The sequence below is a fragment of the Ammospiza caudacuta genome, chromosome 13 (genome assembly GCF_027887145.1).
Source record: "Ammospiza caudacuta isolate bAmmCau1 chromosome 13, bAmmCau1.pri, whole genome shotgun sequence".
Taxonomy (NCBI): Eukaryota; Metazoa; Chordata; class Aves; order Passeriformes; family Passerellidae; genus Ammospiza; species Ammospiza caudacuta.
The window spans coordinates 17770862-17798031 of record NC_080605.1 but is presented as its reverse complement, the minus strand read 5'-3'; the positions used below and the strand labels follow the sequence as shown (position 1 = coordinate 17798031).

The 27170-nt window shown below is 44.5% G+C and overlaps 1 protein-coding gene across 1 annotated transcript in view; it reads right to left on the bottom strand.

Annotated features, from left to right (window-relative positions):
- Nucleotides 1-709: 709 nt before the first annotated feature.
- CMIP (c-Maf inducing protein) overlaps nt 710-27170 on the bottom strand; it is a 131882-nt gene continuing 105421 nt past the window's right edge. The window contains exons 10-21 of the mRNA XM_058813488.1: nt 26339-26692; nt 18930-18995; nt 17831-17857; nt 17333-17381; nt 15813-15920; nt 12177-12293; nt 10604-10744; nt 9661-9708; nt 8786-8932; nt 6613-6718; nt 5488-5558; nt 710-2657 (exon numbers count right to left, since the gene is read on the bottom strand). Of these exons, the coding sequence (XP_058669471.1) occupies nt 2604-2657; nt 5488-5558; nt 6613-6718; nt 8786-8932; nt 9661-9708; nt 10604-10744; nt 12177-12293; nt 15813-15920; nt 17333-17381; nt 17831-17857; nt 18930-18995; nt 26339-26692 (1288 nt within the window). The 3' untranslated portion in view covers nt 710-2603. The remainder of the gene's footprint in view (nt 2658-5487; nt 5559-6612; nt 6719-8785; nt 8933-9660; nt 9709-10603; nt 10745-12176; nt 12294-15812; nt 15921-17332; nt 17382-17830; nt 17858-18929; nt 18996-26338; nt 26693-27170) is intronic.

Genomic DNA, 27170 nt, shown 5'->3' with positions numbered 1-27170 from the left:
CATGTCCTGAAGTCTCTTTTGTGGAACAGGACAGAAATACAGATAAAAGTGAGAGTACAGGAGCCAGGTAACACAGGTGATAAAGGCAGCTCTCAGAACACCTGCAGGAATTGGTTTCAAGTGGGGCTCATTTGTTTGAAAGCTGAAGCTCAGGAGCTGTGCAGACCATGGAGGCAGAGATGTGGAGCTCCAGCTGGGTCTCCTGTTGGCATCCAGCCCACACCCTGCAGGGCTTCATCCAGGACAGCAGGAGAACACAAACACAGCACATCCCTGCTTTTGGAGGCAACCCTAAAATACACCTTAATGTACAAAAACCCCTCTCGAGCCTGGAGATGCCCCAGTGCTTCCCTCATTGCCTACATCAGGCGACAGTGCAAGAAACCCCCTCACCAGTGCAGCTCTTTTGATGGCCACTGCAAGGACCCCTTAAGCCTTCCGAGGACTGGGGACAGTGCACAAAACAGGCCTGGGGAGGGATGCAAAACAGGACATACAGAGCTCAGCTGTTCTCCTCCTTCTCCATGGTGGTTCCTGGAGCCTGGGGAGGGGTGGCAAACACCCTGGCTGCCTGCTGGTCCCCTGCTCTGGAGCCTGCACCTCTCCCAGAGCATCCCCACATCACCGGCCAGCCAAAGGCTCCTTCAAAAAAAACACAAAGCACGCAGCTAAAAGATATTCACTTACAGTTTATTTTTGCCTGAAATTATTTCACATCTCTTTGTACACAGCTACAGAACAGTAGTAGTAAACCACTGGTAAAAGCAACAGTGCTAAGGAAAATGTCGGCATATTTTTTCTTTTTTTTTTTCTTCTTCTTCTTCCTTCCCAGACTGCATCTTCATACAGTGTGGGATTTGAAGGGGGGGAAAAAACCTGACACACTACATGAGTTAAGACTCAATTTCTGTTTCATTATTTAAAAAAAAAGAAAAAAAAAGAGAAAAACAACATCATTTGGAATGGGGTTGTCTACATAGCAACAAACTTAAAAAAAAGAAAACAACAAAAAAACCTGAACAAAAAAGCTTGGCTTTCCACTGAATAAGATTAAATATATATATATATATATATTTATATAAAAAATTACATTGGCTGTATGTGAAACCTTGAGGTGCTGAAGAATAAAATAAAAGTGTTAAACAGAGGAAAAAACTTTTTTGTTTTGTTTTCCTTTGATTTTTTTTTAAAATAAGCAGCTCTGTACAATGAAGGCTCATTATGAAAAAAAAAAAAGTCAACAGCATAGTTATAAAAGAAACCACAATTTTTAAAAAATCATCTTCTAAGCAACTGTGGAATTTGAAAAATGTAGCAGTCACATTTACAGACAGGTCAGAGCTATCGGATCAGCAACACCGCGATTTCCTCAGTCTCCCCAGAGGAACATGCAGAACAATGCGTGCACAGAACAGGGCAGGGAGGGGGCACAGGACAGGGGAGGGAATGAGGGGAGGGGGGGAAAAAAAAAAAACCAAACCAGAAAAAGCTGATGCACAAAGTGGAAGGAGAGCTTTTTTTCCTCATTTTGAAATATCGGACGTAAACAGAGAACAACGGAGGCAACTTGTAAAATCTGCAGTTTGCAAACACCCCATTGGCAAAAGAAACGCCTTGTCCCCATCTCCCGTGTTTAAACCTGGCATGGCTTAAAAGACTAAAGAAAATTTTCAGACTTTGGAAGGAATTGTGACTTTTATTAATCCCTGCACCCCCTTCCCCAACAACCACGCCCCCCTTGATAAAGATTTTCCTTCCTATTTGATAACATTTGAGGCATTTTGAAATCAAAAAGACAACGCGATGAATGTTGACAAAGAGGGAGTATAATACAGTTTGCATTACTAAAAGGCAATTCTTCAAGGAGGACATTTCCTTAAAAAAAATAATAATAACAACAAGACAGCAAACTAGTTTATACAGTACTATACGCAAAAAAAGGGTAAAAGAATTAACAATTCATAAATAAAAGACAGGTCCCAGACCTGTTATTTGTGAACCATTTTCTTAAATAGGTGCATTATGTAAATCTTATGTACAACAAAATTACTTTGCATAACAACTGCAAGAACATGAGGGGAGGTGAAAATCATATTGGTTTTGGTTTTCTTCTCTTGAGATTTTTGAAGTTTGATTTTCTGGAGCAAAACTGGTGAAACAGGAGTTCTGGCTGGCTGGGTGCCAGCCAAGGAAACCCAGGTAAGTAAGGACAAAGGAATATATGTTTTTTTCTCCACACGGCATAAAACACAAAGGCAAATAAAATCCACAAAGGTGTTTTTTTCCTCTTTATAATCCTCTTGCTGCTACAAAGTCCTTTTTTTGTTTGTTTGTTTGTTTCCTTCCTTTTCAATTTAAATTATGTTGATTCTGAAATCACAAAGCTGAAAGAATCCAATGGGGTCCAGGCTTGCCCCATCCTCCCAACACACACAACTCCACTCTGCTACCCCACAACCACAACTCCTGCCACCAAGTCCCCAGACTCACTGCTCTACAGGAATTGGCCAAAAGTTATTTTCAGGTTTGTTTTAATCTGTCTGTTTTAAAAATCTTTTCCTTCTCACAAGAAGCAAAAGAGAAGAGTGGGAGGCAGGGAGAGTTCACCAGGCTTCGGTGTAGCGGACGTCCACCTCCTTTAGGTTGGGGAGTTTAGCCTGTGAGGAAGGAAAGGTCAGAATTAACAACGGGTTCAGGGCTCAGGTAAAAAGTCCTGTCAAATCTCTTGTGTGGGATCATTCCCTGTGCTTATCCAACACAGCAGTGGTATCCAAATCTGGAGGAGGAATAGAGAAGGGAGGGGTGAAAGAACTTCCTGGGGAAGGAGAGCACCTTGCCTCACTGTTGTTGGTGATGATTGTGAAAAACCTTGTGTCCTGTGACTTTTTGTGAGACAGCAAGCCTGGGACCTGTGCAGCTCTGAATACTGTACTTGTATTTTGAATGTGGGCTCCCAAAAGAGGATGAAAGCACCTCCTTCTCTTGGCTAGGAAAGCACAGAGCCCCACTGGTGGTGAGGATGACAGGCAGCCCAGGAGAGGTAAAGGGCAGACACGGCTCCCTGGCCTGGGAGCTCCTGTGTGGAAACAACCCCTGGACTTACTCAATTCAGAGGTCATATCCAAATCTGGAGGAGGGCTAAAGGGACAAAGCACCTCCCAGCAAACTGGGAGGGTTGATCTGTCAACCACCAGCTGCAGGAAGAGGCGTGAGACCCTGGGCCCAGTGCTGAGCTCAGCAGTGAGCTGGATGTGGGTGTGGCAAAGGAACAGGATGCCCAGCCCTTACAGACACATGGAACTAAGTCCCACCTGATCTAAAACCCATTCACCAGCCACCAGGTCCAGATCAAACCCCCATCTTCATTTTTTTATGCAAATGCTTAGCAAAACGTGTCTGTCCAACTTTCGCCATGAAGGCAGCGCACTCCATCTGCATCAGAGAGAGACACGTTCCTCCTTCAGCCTCCACATTGCTGATTTTACCCTCCACGTACTAACACAACTCATGGAACATTAGCAACTTTTGGTGTCTTTGTGGTCTCCCTTCCACAACTCCACTGCTTTTGGCCATATCATGTCTGGATCACCCCACACAAGGCACACAGGGATCAGCTGTTTGTTCCTACTCATCGATCTCCTTTCCATGCTCCCTGACCATAACTGCATGGCTAATTCTCTCAAAACAAATAAACACATTTAATTAGGCCAGGGCATAATTGAGGACTTGGAAGTTTCTAGGAGTCATTATTACCTCACTCCTTGATTTATGTGCGCGCGTATTTTGATAAGAGCTATTCATAATCCTACAGACACTGCCAGCAAATAATTTTTCAGTTAGGCAATAATGACTTCAGTAGTGGGTGTTTATTTATTGTCTGGTTCAGCCTGCCTGGTACATATGTGGGTGTCTGTGTGTGTGCAAGTGTGTTTAGTGGGCTGGGGGATGGAGCTGAGAGGAAATGTCATCACTGGCTTGTGCCCCAAATGCTCTGGCAGACCAACGTGAGAAGAAGGAAAGATCTGTATCAAAAATAGGTTCTTTGAAGTCTGAGCTGCTCTTAACAAACCTACAACCATGTGCCCCAGGGAGAGAAACTACAACCTTTGAACACACACAGAGCCCTAAAATAATGGCCACCAAGATAAATTTCAATGAAAGAGGGGAAAGGGGAAAAAGTGATGCCTGCCTGTTTTGTCAGCTTTCTGAATTCTCTGCAATCATCAGGACTTTGCTCACAGGCAATTTTGCTGTTTGCCCTGTCAAGTCACTTTCTTTTGTGGCTGCTAAGGACTATTAATGCCATACCAGAGCAGAGGGAACCAGTTAGGAAAATGTGAGTTTCAGTAAGAAGTGAGTGGCAAGGGGGCTCAGAAGCAGGGGTGGGACCAGGGGAGCCTTTCATGGATGCAATTTCAGAGCCCTGGGCCAAATACAGCATTGACCTTGATTGTTTGTAAATGCCTGGGGCCTGATACAAGCTCCATTGTGTGAACCCATCTGCAAGCCAGCTGTTAATTCCAAGGACTTCTTTGCATATACAATTGTGACACAAGTTTTTAAAATTTGATCTTGAAAACTCCATGCAAGCAGCATTGCAGCTGAGTCCCTGGGGGAGCCCTGGCTCCACAGCCAGAACCAAAGATAGATGTTTGCAGTGAATTTTGAAAGCAGAGCAGTTACAGGACTTGCTTCAAGTTCCAAACTCAACCCAAGGTTGTGACCTTTTAAGTAAACGTGGCCCAATCTGTTTCAACATCTAAGACAAGCAAATGTCAAGTTTCATCTTGAGTCCTTGGGTCTCTAAGGTAAGATTCTGGGAGATGCAGCTCACACACCATCAGAATGAAAGCAAGTCCACGTGAAGTCATGAAAGCCAACACATCTCAGGCAAGCTCTGAAACCACCTGGGGCTGCATCCTGGTTCTTTACACCATTTTGCCTAAGTGGTTATAAACTCACAGCAAAACCAGACATTACATGCCAAATTTCAGAACTGGGCATCTGTGCAGACATTTCTGCTCAGAGCCCATTTCCAGTCCTAGAGGTGTCAAGATAAATTTGCATCTTCCTTGATGCTTTCAGTTCTCACTTGGCTTTCCAAATCAAAGCTGGACAATACTGTTCACCCAAGTTAGTTTGGTCCTGTTAATAGTACAGGATATGGTGTGCACTAGATTGTACCTGTCTCTGTATGCTCATCAGAAACAATCAATTTATGAAACTTTTACTGATAAAGCCTTTACTGTTGATAGCACAGGTGAAAAGATTGAGCTGCTGATTCTATCTCATACTTCTCCATTCAGTATATTAAATGTTTCCTGGGTCCAGCAACCTCACAATGCTGCTTTCAATCATTATATCCACAAAATAACCCACTTCACCCTCTTCAGATAACTTTCATGCTACCCACTCCACAGGGTCATTTCTCCCTACATCTCTTGCTAGAGACACTTCTCATCTTTAGAGGATGCAATTCACAAATACCTTGAGATCTTCATAGGTATCCGCTGAAAGTTTGGTGCTGTTCATATTTAAACTACACAGGCTCTTCATGGCTGAAACAGAAAACACACATATATTTATGATCATGCTGCATTTTCTTAAAATATCATGCTTGCAGTAGGCCAAAGCATAAACAAGACATGACTATGTGCAGCACTCCCAGGAAAAAGCTGAATAGCATAAAATATAGAAATACAAATGGATAAACAGCTGTTTGGGCCCTCATCCAGGAAAAAGTCCCTATTTAGGAAGGGCCATTAAGCATATGCTTAAGACTGCTGACTTCAAAGGAGTTCAGTCAACTTCTCATAATCGGTTTCCTGCACATTATTCTGAATAGTGCCCGTTCTCACTGCTCTGCATGGGCTCACAGGGGCCATGCTGATCTGGCAGTCCTCCCTCTCCCTCCCCCCATTCCCATTTTAGGCTCCAGTACTTAGCAGAATAGTTTCCTAAGATGAGCCATAACTACTGGCCTGTCTGGCACGTCTGCGTAGGATCAAGCCTATTAAAGCAGCCCTCCAAACCCAGCAGAGAGGTTTGTAATGCACTGCTGGGAGCAGGAGGGAGTTTCACTCCAGCACACTGAGCTCCTCCAGTGCTCAGGTAATCCTGCATGCCTCGCTCTGCCTTGCCTTGTTTAAACCAAGAACAGGCAGAGTAAGGAACAAAAAATGCCAGGAGGAGTAGGGAACCTGCTGCACAGAGAAGCTGCCAGGTGGCTTTGCAATCTTCACCTCCTGCAGCACAAAGGCAGGTCCCACCCAGAGGGGTACCCACAGGAAGAAATCTGGGAAGTCCGTGGGCAACAGGTGACCACGTGAGATGGGGACAGGAGCCATCAGTGAAGCCAGAGGCAAGATCTGGAGTATGGCTCAGGAGGACAAAGCCCACACGAGGCCACCCAGTGCCATCAGGCTCAGGTCACCATCCCACAGCTGGACAGCTGCAGGACTGGGCAGTGAGGAGGGGAGACCAAACCCAAACACAGCCACAGCCTGTCCTAAACCCCTGCAGAAGCACTGAGAGATCCAGCCCCTGCCCGAATACACATGAACTCCTCAGAAGCCACCCAAGTGTCCCACAGAGCCCCCGTTTGTCACTCACAGCTCAGTGCCAGCAGCCCAGCGTCCGTCACGGGGGTCTCACACAGGTTGAGCACTTGCAGCATGGTGAGGTGCTCGGACAGGAGCCGCAGCCCCGCGTCGCCGAACTGTGGGGCACAAACACAGCTGGGTCAGACATGAACTGGGGCACAAACACAGCTGGGTCAGACATGAACGGGGGTACAAACACAGCTGGGTCAGACATGAACGGGGGTACAAACTCAGCTGGGTCAGACATGAACTGAGGCACAAGCACAGCTGGGTCAGACATGAACTGAGGCACAAGCACAGCTGGGTCAGGCACAAGCTGGGCCACCCACCCCTCTGCAAGAACCTCAGTGCAAACAGGGCTGTGGATATTGGGTTGGACCAAGCCCTCCAACGCTCACCGCCATCACCAATGACAGCAGAGAAAGCAAAGAGTTTTATTTACAACAAGGCTGGTGAGGGGTTTGGAACACAAGCCCTGTGAGGAACGTTTGAAGGAGCTGGGGCTGTTTAGCCTGGAGTAGAGGAGGCTTAAAGGTGACCTTATTGCTCTCTACACCTTCCTGAAGGGAGGTTGCAGACAGGTGGGGTCAGTCTCTGACAGAACCAGAGAACAGTCTCAAGCTATGTCAGGGAAGGTATAGGTTGGATATTAGGAAGAAATTTTTCACCAAAAGAATAATAAAGTACTGGAATGCTCTTCCTAGGGAAGTGGCAGAATCACCATCTCTGGATGTGTTTAAAAAAAGCCAGGACATGGCACTTGGTGCTATAGTCTAGTTGAGGTGTTAGGGCATAGGTTGGGCTTGATGATCTTAGAGGTCTCTTCCAACCTCATTATTCTCATTATGTGATTCTGTGATCTCTGTCTCGCAGGCAGGGAACAGAGAAATGCAGTGACTTGTGTGCACTTAACCACAGACCATCTCTTAATTAGACTGGTGCCTTTGAAGCCTGGACTTTGTACGAGTGGGCTCCCACCCAGGCTATACACGATGGTTATGGCAGCCTCAGCCAGTTCCCAACCACATCACACAAAAAAAGCACAGTGCAAGTGGTATTAATTAGCTATTTTGGTCTCAAGAACAATGCACTATTGATTGGTAATTGTTCTATTGACCCACTTGGTTTCTGCTGTTTCTAAATTCTAGATTAATGGAAACCAGGATATCGCAAAATAAAATGGAATCTAAACCCTTTTCTTTTCCTTTTTAATAAAAAAAAAACCCTTCACAAAAAGCAGGCTCTTTGTTCAGTAAAATCAAACTCATTTTGAACAAAAAGCATCTAAGTTTCTCAGATGCAAAAGTTACATTGTTAAGACAAATCTGGAGGACATATAAACAGTTAAAACAAGCAAGCAATCAGTTTCTACTTCATATTCCCCATAAAAAAAGAAAAGGGATATTTCTGGGATACAAAGTAGTTAAGAAAACAAAACAAAATATTTACATGACATTTCGGTAAAAAAATGCTGCTTTCTGTGGTTGCACTGACAATAATTGCATTTTCAGTCAGCACTATAAATAGGTGCTAACAGAAAATGGGGAAAACCTATTCAGTGGAGAACCTCAGAGAGCAAAACCAGCAGGGAAACATAGAAGAAAAAATTTAATTTTAGAAGTTCCTTCAGTCAACAGCTGAGTAATTTGTTCAGTTAACTTGGGGTTTTTTTTTGCTTAGAAAATAATCACATTCTCATGATAATTTCCTTCTATTTATTCATTATCTGAGTTTCTTTTTGTTGCTGTTGGGTTGATCAGTTTTCAAGCGATTCACTGCCTAAACTGCAGACTGTGCTTTGCTTGACCATGCGAGCTGCAGCATCATTTTTTTACCCTAACTGGGTGAAAGCAGAAGCATTTCCCAGATGAACAGCAGCACAGGTTCTACTCAGCACACAGCAGCAACTATGCCAAAATGGAACATTCAACCCAAGACAGCAGCAACAATTTATAACTAAAAATAAAACAAAAATTAAAAATCTGAGAAAAAAAAGGGGTGAAGAGAAAAAAAAATCAGCTGCCAAGATGAGCTAAACCACAGGAAGGCCCTGTAAAAACAGCAGGAGGACAAAGTCATCTAAGCAAGCCTCTACACACACTCTTCTTGTGCTGACGTAGTGTGGAATTTCAGAATTAGTCAGCACTGGTTCCTGCCCTGAGCCTCAGCTGCAGAGCACTCACCTGAGTTGACCACAGGTTCAGCTGCTTGAGCGAAGGCAGTTTGATGAGGTGCTCAGCACAAGCACTTGTCACATTGGTGAAGGCCAGGCTGAGGTTTTCCAGGTTCCCAAAAGAGCCCGAGCTCAGCAGGCGGGCCAGGTCTGCATCCTGAAGGAGGACAGGGATTGGTGAGGGAGGTTGTGGGTGCCCAGCCTGGAAGTGTCACCGATACTGGTAACCAGAGCGAGTTGCACAACTGCTCCACTTGTTTACAGTAACAGAGAACCACACAGAGCAGTTTCTGTTTGTTTGGCAAGCAGCTGGGCTCTTGTGGCAGCATTGCTTCACACACCCTGGGAAAAATCTGTCCAAACATCAGGACAAAAATGTCCTTTGCTTGTGTATCCTTGTGAGACACAGAGGCCTCAGTGTCAGAGCAAATGCTGAAGATGGGTCTTTAAACATCATGAAGATTTAACCATGAGGTCCAGGTCCCACCTGTGCTCAGAAACATTACCTGGCCTCAGTGAAGTTAGTCTGGGTTTGCACCAAGCTTAAATGCAATAGTGCTGGGTCTCTTTGAGACTTCCATGACTAAAATCCAGAACTGGACATAGTGAAGTTTGCCTTTGTAATGCAAAGCTCTGTCCCCAGAGCTGCCATTCCAAATCTGAGCAGCACTATAAATGTGACAGCCTGCTGCTGGGGTTGGAAACTGCTGCACAGACCCAAGAGCAGAAATGTGCCCTAGTTGTGTAAACTCCAGTTGTGTTGACAGAGCGAGTGCAATGGCTCCCCACTAACTGCCCAAAACCACTGTGCCACACGGCAAACACAAATCAAGTGTTTAAATATGGAAAGACAAAGGTGTTTTTCTATTGACATGATTAACTTACTGTGGACTTGGATGGCAGTGTTAACCTTGTGGGGCCACCTTTTCTTTGCTGTAAAAGAGAAGATATTTTGGTCAAACAAGCTGCCATTCTGCATTTCAGACTCACTAAAGTACAGCAAGCTCCTCACTGCTCCCATTTCAAAGCTTCCTGCCAGCTCTTCCACCTCATCCCTGCTTCCCCTGCCCTGAGTGAGCCTCTTGTATCCCTGGGGACACAGCTAAGTGGGTCTTCATGCCCTTTGTCTGCTTCAGCCTGCCAGCATTTGGCTAACTTCACTTAAAAGGAAACAGCTTTAAAATGCAGGGTAAAGTGAGCAAAGGGGTTAAGATAGCCCAGCTGATAAAATAATTTGCTTGACTTCAAAAAAAAGCATCTACTTTTCACGCTGCGAGAAGGGGTTAAAGACAAATATAAATGTGCAAGAGGGAAGAGGAAGTTTGTGGGTATGTTTGCCTAGGTGAAAAAGTGCTCATGCGAGCAGGGCCATTTTAAATCTGTATGGCCTCTCTTTAAAATCAGGAAGAATCTTTTTCTGTGGGCTCTAGCTCTGAGAACTAGACCTAAAGACCATCTCAGTGAAATGCTGTGAATGCCAGAGCATTCAGAAATGCTGGCCAGCACCAGAACCATTTGCTACTCATATGTCAAAAGGTGGCAGAATTTGACAAGCTGACTTCTAAGATCTTGAGACAGCAGGGTTTCACCTTTATTCCTTCACAGGGATCCTAAGCAGGTTATTGGATATCATTCATAAACATAGTATGGGATTAGTCACATCAGTAAATATCACACAGTATATATATTCAGAGTGAAACCCTCTGAGGACTGCTCCCATCCTGTTGTTAACTGGGAATTTCACACCCTGCTTGTCTTTCTTTTGTACCTCCATTTGTGGAGAGCACAGAGCCCAGTGTGCTATGGCAATGTGTGCAGGGTGACATACCAGCTCCTTTAACTCCCTCTGCCTCTCACACAGCTGTTCATACATTCTCTTTCCCACGTCTGTGCTTTCCAGGGTGGAGATGATCTGGAGCTGGGTGTCATTATTGTCAATGATGTTGTATTCCAGCATCAAACACAAAATCTAGCAACAGAACAAAAGGAGAATGGTCAATGATGTTGTATTCCAGCATCAAACACATCTAGCAGCAGAACAAAAGGAGAGTGGTCAGTGCAGGGCTTTCATTCCATTTCTTTCAAATATCCTAATTACACTGGGCATGGCAGTTTAAATTCCTGGCTAAGTTTTTAGAGCATGCAATAAGGAGGTTAGAGTAGAGGATATCATAGCAATATTTATGCCACTTCCGACAGACAAAATTAATTTTTTATTTGTAAAGAATGAAGTGTAATCTCCAAAAGCCAGCCTGTCTATCCTGCTCCCCATTAGTGCTCATTCCTTCTGAGACATGCAATTATTTGCCTCAGAGCTGGGAGATGGCTCCATGCCACAGCCCTCTCCAGAACAGGTACAATCCATCCAGCATTTCCCAGGTCCAGGGGCTGGGCTGGGCATTGGCAGAGCTGGGACACTGCACACCAGGGATTTTCCATCCCTAATGGGGGGTTTCCCTGCAAGCAGAACACGTGTGAGGTGCACCCAGCCCATGAGGCAGGATAGGTGAAGGGCACCAAGAGAAGCTGCTGGGAGCTCTCTGCTGTGGCCAGGACATCCCCACCTCACTGGGAACACCCCCAGCTCACCCTGGGGAAGCCAGGAGCAAGGCAGATCCCAAGGGATGAGTCCAGTGGGTCACAAGATTTAGGACACAAGCTGTCTCCCCACACTGCTTTTCCTTTTCAGCTATGTATCATGCCATTGCAATTAAAATGCAAAGCTTTTATTCCCTCCACAATTTCAATTATTTTTAATGAAGAAAAAAAAAATCCAGCAACATTATATTCAAATGCATGCAGCACGCTCCTTTATTTACTGGATTAAATTAACATGCATAAATCTAAGTCAATGAAAAACTAACTCTTTCCATCTATTTATCCACTCTCTTTCTGCTGATAATGACATTTATCAAGAAACTCCTCTTATGAAGCCCAGAAATATATATATAAACTATTAGCACAACAAAAATAACAAATCATAAGCATAAAAAAAGTGTATTAATGCAAGCAAATAAGGTTTTATAAAGGCACTTCCTGTGCACTGCTCATTTTGCAGGTGGCAAGACAAGAATCAGGCATTTCATCATGGAAAATCCTTGTGGTTGTGAATTGTGATCTCTCACCACAGCCTACAGCACCATGGCCATTTATTTCCCATCCTAACCTCTGCAGCTGCATTACAGCAAAAAACCTCTTTCTCCAAAAATTCATGCACCCACCTTTCATTTAATTCACACTCAAATCTACAGAACAACAATATTCTGTTCCCCTTAATTCAGAGAACAACAACCAGCCACTGGTGTTTGACACAACACAAACCTGACCCCTGCTAGAGCCAGTTCTGGGAAAGGCACTGGGAACCTGAACACTGCTCATGACAACACATTTTTAGGGCTTACCTCTACCATCGTCTGGTTACCCCTCAAAGCCAGCAGCATGCAAGGTCCCAGTTTGTTTTCAGCCAGTGAAAGCAGGAATTTCTTTGTTTTATAGCAGGATCCCATTAAAATATGAACCTATGCAAGAAACAGAGGTAAAATTAGGGGTGTAGGCCTAAGAAACACATATACCTCTGGAAGGAATATTGTTGAACAGTCAAAAAGTGTTACTTATTTGCAATAAACCTAAAGGAATGAAGGCTCTCCTTATAGTTAGGGTTGCAGTGTCTCAACAGCTTTGCTGCTGAATGGAAGTGACTTTTCGAAGAAGGTGATGCCCAGTGAGATCTGAGGGAATGGGAAGTTTTACCCCATAAAGGAGCCCAGCTGACAGCCTGACAGAGGCTCCCCAGGAACCATCAGAGCAGCTGTGCAATTGCCCCCATTCCCAGTAACCGATGGCCCCAGCCCCGGGGGAAGCACCGGGGGCTTTGCTCTCGCATCTGTTTGCGCTTGGGGGTCTCTGGAAATGCCAGCTGGGGAGCAGGGGCTCGGTGGGATGGGTGTCTAGGTAAAAGGCACTGCTGCTGGCAACCTGCTGGCCCTGGATAAGGGCTGCTGACAGACAAATTCACCTGTTCAGGATGAACACACAGGACCTGACTGGGGAGGGAGGAAGGAAGGAAGTGGCGGAAGGAAGTGGCGGAAGTGGCGGAAGGAAGGAAGTGGCGGAAGGAAGTGGCGGAAGTGGCGGAAGGAAGTGGCGGAAGGAAGTGGCGGAAGGAAGTGGCGGAAGGAAGTGGCGGAAGGAAGTGGCGGAAGGAAGGAAGGAAGTGGCGGAAGGAAGTGGCGGAAGTGGCGGAAGGAAGTGGCGGAAGGAAGGAAGTGGCGGAAGGAAGGAAGTGGCGGAAGGAAGGAAGGAAGGAAGTGGCGGAAGGAAGGAAGGAAGTGGCGGAAGGAAGGAAGGAAGTGGCGGAAGGAAGGGCGGAAGGAAGGAAGGAAGTGGCGGAAGGAAGGAAGTGGCGGAAGGAAGTGGCGGAAGGAAGGAAGTGGCGGAAGGAAGGAAGTGGCGGAAGGAAGGAAGTGGCGGAAGGAAGGAAGGAAGTGGCGGAAGGAAGTGGCGGAAGGAAGTGGCGGAAGGAGGGAAGGAAGGAGGGAAGGAAGGAAGGAAGGAAGGAAGGAAGGAAGGAAGGAAGGAAGGAAGGAAGGAAGGAAGGAAGGAAGGAAGGAAGGAAGGAAGGAAGGAAGGAAGGAAGGAAGGAAGGAAGGAAGGAAGGAAGGAAGGAAGGAAGGAAGGAAGGAAGGAAGGAAGTGGCGGAAGGAAGTGGCGGAAGGAAGGAAGTGGCGGAAGGAAGGAAGTGGCGGAAGGAAGGAAGGAAGGAAGTGGCGGAAGGAAGGAAGTGGCGGAAGGAAGGAAGGAAGGAAGGAAGTGGCGGAAGGAAGTGGCGGAAGGAAGTGGCGGAAGGAAGGAAGTGGCGGAAGGAAGTGGCGGAAGGAAGTGGCGGAAGGAAGTGGCGGAAGGAAGTGGCGGAAGGAAGTGGCGGAAGGAAGTGGCGGAAGGAAGTGGCGGAAGGAAGTGGCGGAAGGAAGTGGCGGAAGGAAGTGGCGGAAGGAAGTGGCGGAAGGAAGTGGCGGAAGGAAGTGGCGGAAGGAAGGAAGGAAGGAAGGAAGGAAGGAAGGAAGGAAGGAAGGAAGGAAGGAAGGAAGGAAGGAAGGAAGGAAGGAAGGAAGGAAGGAAGGAAGGGCGGCTTTAAGAAAATCCAGCAGTCCTGAGCACTAAGTCAGAGATGACTTCATGGGTTTTCATGCTCTTATTCTGCTTTCTCTTTTGCTCAGTTTTCCCTGAAAGGAAAGAACTGCTGAGAACATGCCATGAGTGGCACTCCTTTGAGTCCTTGAGCTGACAAACTGTTGTGCAGACTCTCTGAAAGCTCCAGAAAGTGCCAGGTGATATCACATAGCAATGCCTACGGCAGAAATGCAAAGCCACTCGTACAAATCAAATATGTCTCTTCTCAGAAAATAAGTTGGTCATATTATTTCCAATGAAAATCCCTTAGAGATTAAATGCTGGGCTCATAGAAGAAAGTCTTATTTCATAACCCAGATGGCCGATTCACCATTTGCTGAAAAGCACTATGTGAGAAGTTGCATTTTCCAACAGCCTAGGCAGGAAGAGCTCCATTATGTGGACTCAACATGAGCACTACCCTACAATAACCTTGTAAATGCATTCTGTGGCACCCCTGGCTCATGGCATTGCCTGCACTATGTTCAATACTGCTAAAATATCACAACCATGCCATGATGAGGTCAATTCTATGTGAATCATGGCTTCATTATCAGCAACCTCTTTAGAAAAACAGAAAATATTTTTTTCCTTAAGCATCCATCAGCTCAGGTGGCCTTTACAAATGTGAACCTCCAAGCCAAAAGAGATTTCATTTCATGCAGTTTTCATTAAGTTTTTTAGAGGTTTTCTTGAGAAATGGAAAATACTGACACTGACAGTAAAGTAACATTAGGTGCATCTCAGAACAGGGTGTTTTTCCAGCTTTATGGTTAGTCGTTAGCAGCTCTTTAAGTATTTATCAACATCCTTGCAAAGGGCACAGAGTGCTGCATATTAATGTGTGTTAGCATTGTGCTTTCTCATGCACGCCATCTCCTGATGCTCATAAATATCCTGAATGACTCTCAGGAGAAATGATACAGTTCTGAAGAAATTCTCTTTTCAAAGATAAAAGACAGATGAACAGTGAAGAGGGGTGAAACCTTTTGTAAACACTCTTCTTCCATTATCAGTTTCAGAGGTAACTGATCCATCTGAATTTCAGGGTATAGACAGACACTGATGTTCTGTAAGTCCCAAAATGTTCAGCATGTGGGAGATGCACAAAGTGCAGAAAGTCACTTCACAAAGCCAACTTCAACAAATGTTTTCCCCCTCACCAGGGAAAGGCAGTAATATAATTTCCATCTTACTTGGTATATGGAGAATTCATAGAGAGAGTGGCTTGACCCAGGCTGCACAGGAAAACAGTGATGTGCTTAAATCACATCGCTGATTAAAACCTGTTATTTTCTGTCTAGCCCTTCTCAGAGTTACAAAAGAAATAACTGCTGGAAATGGAATGCTGGTTTCTAATTACACCTCTTCACAACAATGCAGAGACACTGGTAACACCTTTTTATATCTATCCATCCATCCATCCCTTGATTAAACCAATGTAACTGTTGGTTTTAAATTCCAGGGTAGCCTACAAATGTAAACTATAAGTGTGGATGTACAGAACAGTCTGTCTCCCACTTTTCCATGTTCTCTGTGAGAGTTTTTTAATACAAAGACAGATATTTATAAGTACAGAAATACATACATATGCACAAACTTGGTTTGTGTATTACACTACCAGTGAGAAAACATGCCAAGGTTCAAAAAGAGAACAGTAACGTGCTAATAACCAAGCTGTGACTGCAAGGGAGGTCAATGGATTTGGCGGCAGAAAGATCTGGATTTTCTGATGAACACTCATGGTCAACAAAACAGTGATTTTGATAATTTATTTTTTGACAAAAACAAGTAAATCCTGTTACTGCTGACTAGGCACTAGTTACTTATTGCAAAGTTTGTAAAGTCCCATTGCTGCAGACACCTACCATACTGGCAAAGAGCTCTCCATCATCATCACAGGCCACTCCCCCAGGGCTGTAGAGCTGGAACCAGCCGTCCTTGCCAGCCCTCACACTCAGCAAACACGAGTGCACCTGCCAAGAAGTGAACACATTGGGAAGGTTACAGCTCCTGCCAATAACCACCAGCATCTCCCACACTGGGCCAAAGGGAACTGCAGAACCAGGGACTGCTGGAAATCCCATGGTTAATATTCCAATCTGCAGAGCTGCAGGCCAGTTTCCCCTCTCAGAATCCATTTTTTCAGTATAACCAAGAGGGAAGCTGCACCATCCCTTATTGCATGGCCCTTTTAATTCCCTTTACATAAATGAAACACAAAATGGCTCTAATCTAGAACAGCTCCTTTCACTTGGAAAAAAAGCCACCACCAAAAATCCAAACAGAAAAACCCCACAAATTTCTCAGCTTCTGTCATTTCCCCCCTGTCCTCCCAGCATGTGTGTCTATACATCTGATGTGATCTGCATACCAAATGGCTGATGCCTTGCTCATTCCAATAATTAACAATTCTTATTACTCCTGCTCTAATAAAATTCAACCAGAGTCAGGGTGAAGGAAATCCACAGGGAAAACTCAACAGGGATACAGAGCACGGAAGCTGCACTGGAAAACTGGCACCAGTGAGGAACCATTAGTCTAAATTTGGCCCACTGTAGAGATTACTATATTTAGTCCCACAATTTAATAGAGAAGTCATAATTAGGCTTTATTTTTTCCTTTTCTTTTTCCCCCCCCCTCACTTGAAGAAACAGATGTTCCATTTCAATTTTTGAGAGGGGTGGGGGGGGGGGAGGGAGGTAAATTCTTTCCTTAGGTCACAGAACTCTGGAGACAGATGAAATCCTGGTGCCATTCTAGGTCTCTTCTGGCAAGGGTAACTACTGCTCACAAGAGCAAAACCCATGGAAATGAGGAGTCCTGGGCAGTGATGATACAGCTTCACCCACAGTTTGAGGGAGCTTTCCTGCCTTCATGCCAAAAGCAAGAGTCACTGTGGATGAGAGGTTCCCTGTGACTCAGCCAAATCTGATGATGCTGAGCAGGCTCTGAGTGCAGCTCTGAGGCACCACGAGGCTGCAGCAACACTCCCACCCCCTTCCTGCTGCCAATTCATGAGAATTACAGGCATTTGCACACAACAGAGCTGAAACACAGCTACACAAAATCTCTTCTTTTGTAAGCTGTGTGGACCCATGGATTTTGCTTCCATTTTTTTTGTACAGAAGATGAAAAGCTCTGAGTGTCCCCCCAGAAAAATCTTTCTGGTTGCAGTTTAGAACAAGGACATCAACTGAGGCTAGACAAGGAGGTGACAACACATAAACCTTACACATAAACCCCCCTGAGAGGCCACTACTGCTTAGAGACCTAGGCAGAGTAAAACCACACTGTGTTTTGGAACAAGCTACTTAAGGAGAGATCTGAACAAGTGCAGTTCCAATCCCTCCAGCTAATGCTCTGTGTAAACTGCCAACAAACTCACTTCTTGCCTCGGGTCTTCTGCAAATCTCTGAATCACATATTTCAGCTCCCTGAAAAAAATAAGAATGAGAAGGACAAGAATAAGCAGTTGCTGGTTGCAGTATTTCCACAAATATCACATTTCTCTTGAACGACACCTAAAATTATATATATTAATGCAATTTAGAGAGAAACAAGTTGAACTCCTTCCACAGAAAGGAAACATGATGCCTAAAAGTTATTACCAAGGACAGTGTCTGCTCACAATAGCCTAGAAAATGTTTCTGAGATGTGCATTGACAAACTCCTTTGTAAATTCTATCAGCACCCAGTGGCTTTAGTCCTTGGGCTCCTGCTAGCACAATAAATTACAAAGAGAACTTTTTATTGCTAACAGAACATGCCTACAGCCCTTCACAGATAAAAGCCATTACAGATACAATACTGAATAATGCATCACTGCTATTATTGACTAATACAAGAATTTATTCAATAAAACAAAGGAGCCCCAGAAACTTACTTTGTGAATTTCTCATGTGCGAGAGCCCTGAAATGGAAAACAGAAGAGTATGAGCATCTGAGAGAAAGGAGAAGGGGGGTAAAAAAAGAGCCCAAAAAAACCAAACAAGCACTTTTCAGTTCTTTCCAGATAATAAAAGGACTTGCTAAGCAACTGCAGCAAATAAGACAAAAAAAAAAAGTTTCAAAAAAATCAGATAAAGCCTCTTTCATTAACCTAGAGGGGAAAATTACTTGGAACAAAACTTGTAGCTTTTCTTGAGTCTGTCTTAGACAAGGCTCTGACTAATATCAGTGGGAGCTTTGGGTCAGAAGAAAGTAAAAGACTTACAGTACCATTATATAATTACAGGGTTTTGCCTCTCTCCAACAGCCAGGTGTATTCCTTAATTGCAAGGCAATTAGGCTATGGTCGCAGCTAATTAGCATCATACATCAGTAAAGCAATTAATGGCCATTTTGTGAAGTGCCTTGGATCATGGTATGGTTTACAGGTCCCCCAAGACTCAGGTTAGACTTAGGTAATGATGTCTCTGTTACCCATCTCCAAGCCCTCACTGTAGCCCAGGTAACCTGGCATGGAGGATTAGACCTCTGTGATTCAAGACATCAGGTCATCAGGGGATGTGATAAGCCAGCAAATTGTACAATTACAGGTTGTAATTTTTGTCCATGGAGGTCTGCACTTTATAAACACCACTGCTCATTAATAGGTTACCAGGGGAGCTGGGCTGATCCGTAGGGCAGCTCCTTCATTGAATGCAAAATCCCAATGACAGGAGTCTGTGACGCCAGCGAAGCTTCCTCCCCCACTGAATCTCTCACTCTGCTCTCCTCCTCACCAGCTTTCCTCCCTTCCTGTCTGCCTGGCTCTAGCTAACCAGATTTCTGTTCAGGATCATCTGAGAGAAATGGGGAAGGAAGCTGAACGTGGGGAGGTCTTCACATCCCTCAGCATCAGCCAAAATCAGCTTCAGTTTCTAAATCAATGCTAGAGGCACAAAGCTCCTGCTGCCACCCCTTTTCACTTGACGTATATTTCACCATAAAAAAGCAGTAACAAGAACAAGGCAGTAAATACTAAAGCAGTGCAAACTCACTCCTTGGGAAATGGGATAGGCTGAAGCAAGCTGGCCAGGGCTGGTCTCCAGTCATCATAGTCTGACCTGCAAAATGAACATTTTGTTAATGTTAACGTCACCAGGTTTTAAGTATGGTTTGCCAACAGCTAGTTCAAGGAGTTAAAAGCTTTTTACTGTGGGCACCAACAACCTTTCTGGTTTACTGAAGCACTCTCAAAATCTACAGTGACATTTCCCTTTCCATTTCCAGCACATTCTCCATTGAAGCACAATAAATCTGGTATTTACAGTGACCTCCAGAGAGGCCTTCTTTATGTCTACTTAAAGACATTTGCTGTTTATGAAACCTGTTGACATTTAATCACTAAGTAATACTTTCATCTAAGTTGGTAGAGCAATTACCAGGCCACTGCTATTTAAAGCTCTCCTCTACATTTAACTGGAAATTTTCTTTGCTATAAGACATAAGCCCAAGAAAGCCCCAAATCCATTTCTGACACAAAGCCCAGACCCTGGCTCCCAGTGCCATTGGTAACAATGAGTACACACAGAAGTGAATCTCACAAGGGCTGAAACACCTGGGGATATCTGTAGAAACAACCTAGAAGAGCCTGCCACCTCCTCTTAGCGCTGCTACCTTTTGGATTTCAGTGTTAAAAACCAGAGTATTGGCTGCAGCTTACTGGAAACTTGGCACAAAAGTGTGGTGTGTCTTTGGGAAGGAACAAGGTGTAATGTTCTCAAATGGACAGTATCTACTGATAGCATTACAGACAGACAACATATGCACAGGAACTGTTCCAAAAGAATGCAGTTTTGCAAAGGGAAACTTCTGGCTCAGAGAAATTGAAGATGGATGCATTTCCAAAAGTCTCATCCATCTTTTGAACCACAAAAACCAGAAATGTCCATAAACTAATACCACACATGATGTTGGACAATCCACAAAGATGTGTTCACAAAAAAAAGAAAATTTAAATGCATGAGCAGGGTACTCTTAAGAAGCAACATGCAGAGAAGCTTTACCTGAATGGAGAATTATGATGTAAAAACCAACCAGGGAAGCAGTTATCTTTTGCTCAAGAGCAGTGTGAGTTCAGGTTACAAAAATGTGTGCTATGTCATGCAAGCAACCAACCCATGAGGACCACTGAAAGTGGTTTAGTGCATTAAAAGCCAGAAGAGCACATGTGAAGTTAAAGTAATCCAAAAAAGAAACCTCGTGCCCATGTCAGTTGTGCTGGAAGCCACTGAACCTAATTTTCTCCTACATGAAAAATTCTGTTCTCAGGTCTAAAGTAGAGCCAGCTCTGAGACAAGGGGTGTCTCACAAACCTGGAGTGAGTGTGAGTCAGTGGCAGCAAGAGCCCTGTGTGATCCCCTATTCATCAGGTTCTTTCCAGAGACAAAAAGTCCCTCATCTGCTTAGCCACTGAACAAATAAGGAAGATGATCAACTCTGTTTAATGTCTCAGAACAACAGCAAGACACGAAGCAGGACTTCATTACAGGGGTTGTTTTTCCATTTAGTCAGTGTAAAGTGAATATCATGACACACCTGAGGATGGGGCTTGTCACATAAACTGAAATTATGCAAGGAAACCTCTGACACAGCATCTCCAGGATGAGCTTTCTGGGTTCTTTCAACAAAGCTTTGATTAATTAAAGCTATCTATGAGATTATTCTTTGTTTCTGACCCACAGACACATTGAATGGGTTGGTGACACAGAATTCTGGCCTGTGTTCAGGTTCAGCTCAAAATCTCTTGTTAAAACACCAGGTCTCAGTAGGAGACAGCTGATGTCACCTTTCTGTAGCTGCAGCCCTGAGAAGTGCCACAGGTCTCACCATGTTTGTCAGGTGTGAGAACACAGTTCAGACATTTTGTGTTATTTAAATATGCACACCCTTTAGAAACTCCTAGCTGATTTTATTCTAAAAACAAAACATTTTTATTGGTAGATACAAACAGTACTAAAAGCAGATTTTTTGAGCAGGGGAGACTCAGAAGTCAAAAAGCTGAGTTAGAAAATCCAGAGGTGCTAAAGGTGCTTCACATCACATGAGATACACCACCTACAAATCTTTTCTAACAGAAAGTTAACAGCTGAGAGCCACTTTGAGGCTTAGCTCCTGTGACATCTCAGGCTAAGTGTTACACCACTGAAGCTGCTTCTTGAGCAATCCGGAGAGCTGTGATTACTAATAATATGAACAAATCAATTTTTCATGGCTGAGCTTCAAAGGAGTAAGAGTAAGAAAAAAATTGTTTTGGAATGAAACTGCAGACAGAATGGGACAGTGTCACTGGCTTTTCTCAGAGCTGGGGAGCAGGGCAGGTCTGTGACAGGGCAGAGAAAAGAAATCAGTCTGCTTCCCCAGCAGGAGGAGGAAGAAAGAAAGGAAGGAAGGAAATCATCTCCTATTGAAATATATAAAATTTGGTCGCATGAGTGGGACCTGAACATAAAATCTGCACAGCCTGTAATCCCTTCAATGTGAGCTAGGAAACATGAAACAAACACAGCACAAGAATAAAACTAAACTACTTATTAAAAGCCTACAGTGTTTCTCCTCCTCCCACCTATTCCCTTTTCAAAAACATTTTCCTTCTGTCTGTGCTCATCTCATCTGCACTCTTCTTTCATTTCAGACAGTTGCTTTTTCTTTTTTTTCAATCCATTCAAAGCTCTAACACAAGACAAGTGTTTGAAGCAGGGAAAGAAAGGGAGATGGATTAGTTCTGGCTGCAGTGAACAACCACTGCAACGAGCCAGACAAAGAGGCTGGGCCAGGAGAAGGAGGGAGATCCTGGGACAGCCTGGGACAAACTCCCTTCCCAGCTCTCCCAAGGCTGCTGGGCCCAACACTCATCACACAGCCCAATTCCCAGGACTGGCCTGATAAAAGGGGGAGAATGGCTCCCTGGCTCTGATTTTTGCAGGATTTGCAGTTCTAGGTGAGCAGCCAGGCTGCAGCCCGACCTGGGGGCGCCCAGGTGACAGAGCAGAGCCATCACCTGCCACTGCACACAGCCTCCCTGACCCTGTCCCAGGGGACTGCCCAGGACACAGAACAACCATATTAATGAAATAATCCCCCACTGCAGTGACTTTGCCTCTGGGCCATCATCGCTCCTGGCCTGCCAACATAATACATTTTCCTTCCCCGGGATCACCTTTCACCAAAATGAAAACCTGCCCGCGCGTCATGTGCGGCACAAACAATCCAAAACACACGAGCAGCCCGGGGCAACCTCGATAAACATGACACAGGATAATCCACTTGGGATATTCAGAGCATGCCACTGACCTATTGGGGAATGCAGAGCAGCCAGGGGAAGCTCCAGTGGGTGCTCGTGTTTGGAAAGCTGTGGCTCTCATCTCTGAGACACTGCAAGCCCCAAGTCCTTGGGGTTTGGGGGTAGTGAAGAGACAAGAGCAACTACTTGGAAGCAGCTTGTTCTCCAGACTGAGCAGATTGACAAGGTAACCTCTGTTTATCAGATAATATGACCATACCCCAGACATGATCCCTTCTTCCCTTGATTTTAGGTTCAATTCCCTGAATTGCATGACATCAAGTTTAGCTCAGGGTGTCAGGACAGGCTGAGAAAAAGCCTCTTCACACCCCTTGTCAATACAAGGCACAAACCTGCTATCTGCAAAAGAGTGAGGTGCCTTTTCATGCTCAGCCTTCTTATGAGATGGACTTGCTTGGCTTTTTCTAAAGAAGAAAATTCAGCACCATTGAAAGACCCTAGAAAGGTTCTGCCCTGACTGCTAAGAACAGAAATGGGCTGCACTGCTCACACTTGGCATGGAAGCACCAGGAAACAGCAACACAAGGTTGCCCAAAACAGGTTGTGACACTGGCCCCAGAGAGGGGTACAAGTGTCTGGACATCTGGACAGACCCTTGCCACTGGAGGCAGCCATGGAAACAAAAAATAACACAGACAAAGGGTAACAGTTTATGATACAACACCAACAGAGCCTCCCCAAGAGGGGTCTGTTCCCACAACCAATTGACCTAGATTTCACTGCAGACAGTTTAAATGTGTCCCATCCCCTGGAACCAGTGGGATCCTCCAGGTGAAAGAAAACTTTGAAGTTCTTCAGCCCAAGGAGTGGACACACAGCCCCTTCTACTGCAACTTTGTTTAACCATGGTTGTCCAAGCACAAGTCTGGCTGTACAAGACATTCCCAAATGCATGAAAACATTAACATGCAAACAGGAGCTGGGCAATGCTGAGCCATTCTCAAAGCCTCTAATTTAATATGATGAACAGAAAATTTTCAGTTAATTTAGTGCATTTTCTACACACAAGTTCAAGACTTGTAGCACTCAGGAGGCACCGTCTGGTGTCAGTAACACTATCAGAGTCCAGAAGGAGTTACAGAATATTGACACAGAAGTTTGATCCACTTTTGAGTGCAGGACCAAAACACTATGTTACCCTAGAGACTGTGTCTCCTTTAAAATCTGCCCAGACTTTGGGTCATCTGCCAGCATCTTCAAAATCACGATTTTCTATTTTCCTTTAGTACACAACAGTTGTGTTTTGTTACTCAACTACATCAGAAAAAAGGTCAAAGATGTTCTAGGTGCTGTAAGAGCCCCACAGACAAACTTTCCAAACTGCCCTTTTAGCTTTCTGTGCAAAAAGTGAAGCATTACAGTGATTGTTAAATCAGATCTTCATCAATATTAGAAGTGAGGGTTTCCCCCAAAAAGCAAGCACTGTGTAAGAGTCAGGTGAACAATCAAATGTCCTCTGTTGAAGCTACTGTTGAGAATTCTTATTTGCTAGACTTCCAATAATTAAAATTTGCTTAAATAAATTACTCCCTGCTGCCCTAAGTTAATTATGTAAAAAAGATATCATTGCTGGTGACTCTCCTGTTTTGATGATGATACTGAGTCAGACACCTAAAAGAACAATCAAACTCAATGCTAAGCAACTTATTTATGTTTGGCTTACCATTGTTACTAATAAGAACATTATTTTACTGAAAGCCCGCTGAGAGCTCAGCTCCTGGATAGCAGTTGTTTTATAATTAATGTTTTCTTCCTACTGGCATGTTCTTCAACTCTCTTTCTTCATATTCTCAGATTTTCAAAGTACAGTAATAGTATTTCATGCAACAGAAACCCTTTGTTCAGGAAGAGTCAGAGCATGAAAGTAATCAGCATCACAACAGCATTATCTTCTATTTTGGGTAATAACTACAAGTCCTTTTAAAATGCTTTTCCATCACTGGTTTCAGCATTTAAAAAAAAACAATATTGAAAATCTTTACCTGTATTTTACAAATAAGGAAAATTAGGCACCTAAAAGTGACTTATCTGAGACCTCCCAGTGAGCCAGTGGCAGAATGAGGAGCAAGCAGATTCTGGATTACTGCTTCCAGGCACCCAAAAAATCAGGGGACGAACAGGAATGGAAGGGAACTCCAATGAGTGGAGCTGCAGCCAGAGCTCTGCCTTAGGAGCTGCCCTGTATTCTCACAGGCTGTGATTTCCCAGGCAGGGTGTGGGCTCTGGCAGGGCACTCCGAGGAGAGCTGCACCAGTTTTGTGTTTTCACTGGTCCCTCACTGTGCACATCCTCTGGAATTTTCACCTTTCAGATCCCTCCTGTACAAGCAGAAAAAGGGGCCAAAGCTGCCCCACACCTACAACACCTCTAACAGTAACACATTCCCATTTTCACTGCTGCTGTTGAACAACTTGATTTTTAAAAAGACAGGAAATGCACCCAAAAAATAGATTATTTTAAGATACAGAGTGAAATGAATTCTTTGCATAGCAAATTCAATGGGAATTGGGAGCTGGCACATCGAATGTTTAAAAGTGGAGAGACTGTGAGGAAGAACATGCCCATTTGTGAATTTGTTTATAAGTGTGTGTCAGCTGCATGATGAAACCAAAACCGTCAATGCTTAGTGAGTCAGCATCCAAACCAGCATCAGGACTGGGAGAGTGCTCAGTGTTTATGGAAAACAGGGAGAGTCAAGGGGACAGGAATAAATACACGACGTGTTTGATGGAGCACCTGGGTGAGTGCAGACTCAAAAGCCCCCAGATGAAGCAAACCCAGATGCTGTGCTTTTTTTAATGCAATCATTTTTAAAGGCAGAAGAACCTAGGCCACGGGGAAAAAAAAAATATACAAAATTAGCCTTCACAGCAGCTTCCTGCTCAAGAATCTAATGGGAACAGTATCTGGTATTCACTCGAACTGTCCTCAGTTTTGAATGAGTGCTTAAGTAATTGCAAGTCAGCTGTGTAGTGAGTGGAAGAGTGATGCTGCAAATTTGTACCATGTATTTTGAAAAATAATGAAAATGTGGGACAAAAACCTTCACAAAATCATCCACCACAGCAGTTTGACTTCATTTTATTCCTTGGGAATGTACCAAACAAATGCACATCCCTAGATGTGCATTTGTGCACAGTGTAGGCATATGCTAATGGCTTACAGCAGAGTCCAGATTTCACCCATGTCTTGGATTCTAGAAAGTTCAACTATAACTTCATTAGGCCTTACACTGTTTAAAAATAATTAATGTAGAAGTTTAACAGTTTGCCACAAAACATACTGCAACTCAGTATCAGAGTTAATTGTCAAAGTCCACAAAGTTGTTTTACTGCACTTCTACTACAAGCTCCTATTCTGCAGTCCATTATTTCTGTTATTCCTTTTCATTAATTCCTCCAGAGAAAACCAAGCTTTTCCTGAAGAACATTCTCCTTTGTATTTAAGATATATTTAAGATATTCAGGAGATCTGCCTGCCAGGAACCACCTTGCCACCATTTTGTGGTGGAAAGACTATTTGAACACCTGGGGCCTAATACAGGTCTACTGTTCCAAAGCAACAGGACAGAGACTCCACTCTAATACAAGCAAATCTGAGTAAGTCATAAAACTTCTACAAGCACAAGAAGGGAGAATAAGTGAAAAACAATGACAATATCCAACTCCTGCTAACATCAGGGCAGTGGTGCTGCCTATCACTGCACAAGCACTGAACCTACCACAGACCTGCCTTTTCTAGTTCTGTCTCAGGCAATCCCAAGAGCCCTGGAGGAGACAAATGGATTTTCTTTATTTATTTTTGGTGGGCAAGAACAAAAACAGAAACCACTGGCACCAACATCCCGTCTTCTGTAAAATGCCTGAGGCTCAATGTACAAATAAGCTTTCCATTTTCATCTTCCTACTGCTATTTTTAGAACATCTTGGCAGTGCCAGATGCCTCTTTCAAAGGCTGGACTCTCCAGAGCTGGAGTTAAGATTTACAGCCACGTGCTGGCTCACCACAGATGTTGTGAAGACAACAGGCCTGTGGGAAAAGCTCCCCCCCCTCAGCATTGTTAGGATGACATTGTTGTAAAAGCTGCTCAGAACAGTCACTCACAGCATCTTGAGGATCTCCACGTAGCAGCCCAGGATCCTGTCAGCCTGGGGGCTCAGCTCGATGCTGATGGTGCTGCAGGTGGGGCTGACCATCAGGCAGTCGATGAGGTTGGGCTCGCTGTCGTTGCCAACGCCGGCCGTCATCTTCTGGTTGGCCGTGTTGTTGCGCTCCACCTCCACGTGGATCTCGTTGGAGGTGACAATGACTGGTTTGAGGCGGGATTCAGTCAGGGTGGCCTCCTCAGAGACCAGGTCAGGGCTCGTGTGGAGAAGGCGGAGGGGGAGGTTGGGCTTTCGGTCGCACTGCTGCTGGCAGCCGTTCCGAATTTCCTTCAGGCTTGGCGAGTTGTCCCGACTGGATTTCAGAAAGAAACAAATCATTTCAGTAGGCAGACATACCAGCAGGGAGCAGGAGAGAGAGTGCAACACTGAAAAGCCACAATTTTTTGCAATTTCCCACTACATTTCACCCCAGCCCAGCGGATGGCTTTCCTCTGTGCAATCAGATTACTGAAATCAATTAAAAACATTAAAAGGCTCCAATAAGACTGTTCTGCAGCCCCTGTCTGACAAAGACTTGAGCTTTTCATTACTCCAATTGACAGACCAGTTTAGTCTAAAGGTGAACTTTCCTGTCCAAGTTGTGCAAAGCTGTAACAGAATCCATGCCCAAGTATGTATCTGGCTATAGTACATGCCCAGACATTTGTCTGCAGCCCTGATGTCTGGAATTTGTGTTGGACACTGAGCAGCCTCTGTCCGTGCTCTACCATGAGGAAAGTCAGATAGGCATAAACAAACAGGAAACCTAGCAGAGGGGAACCCTCACTGTC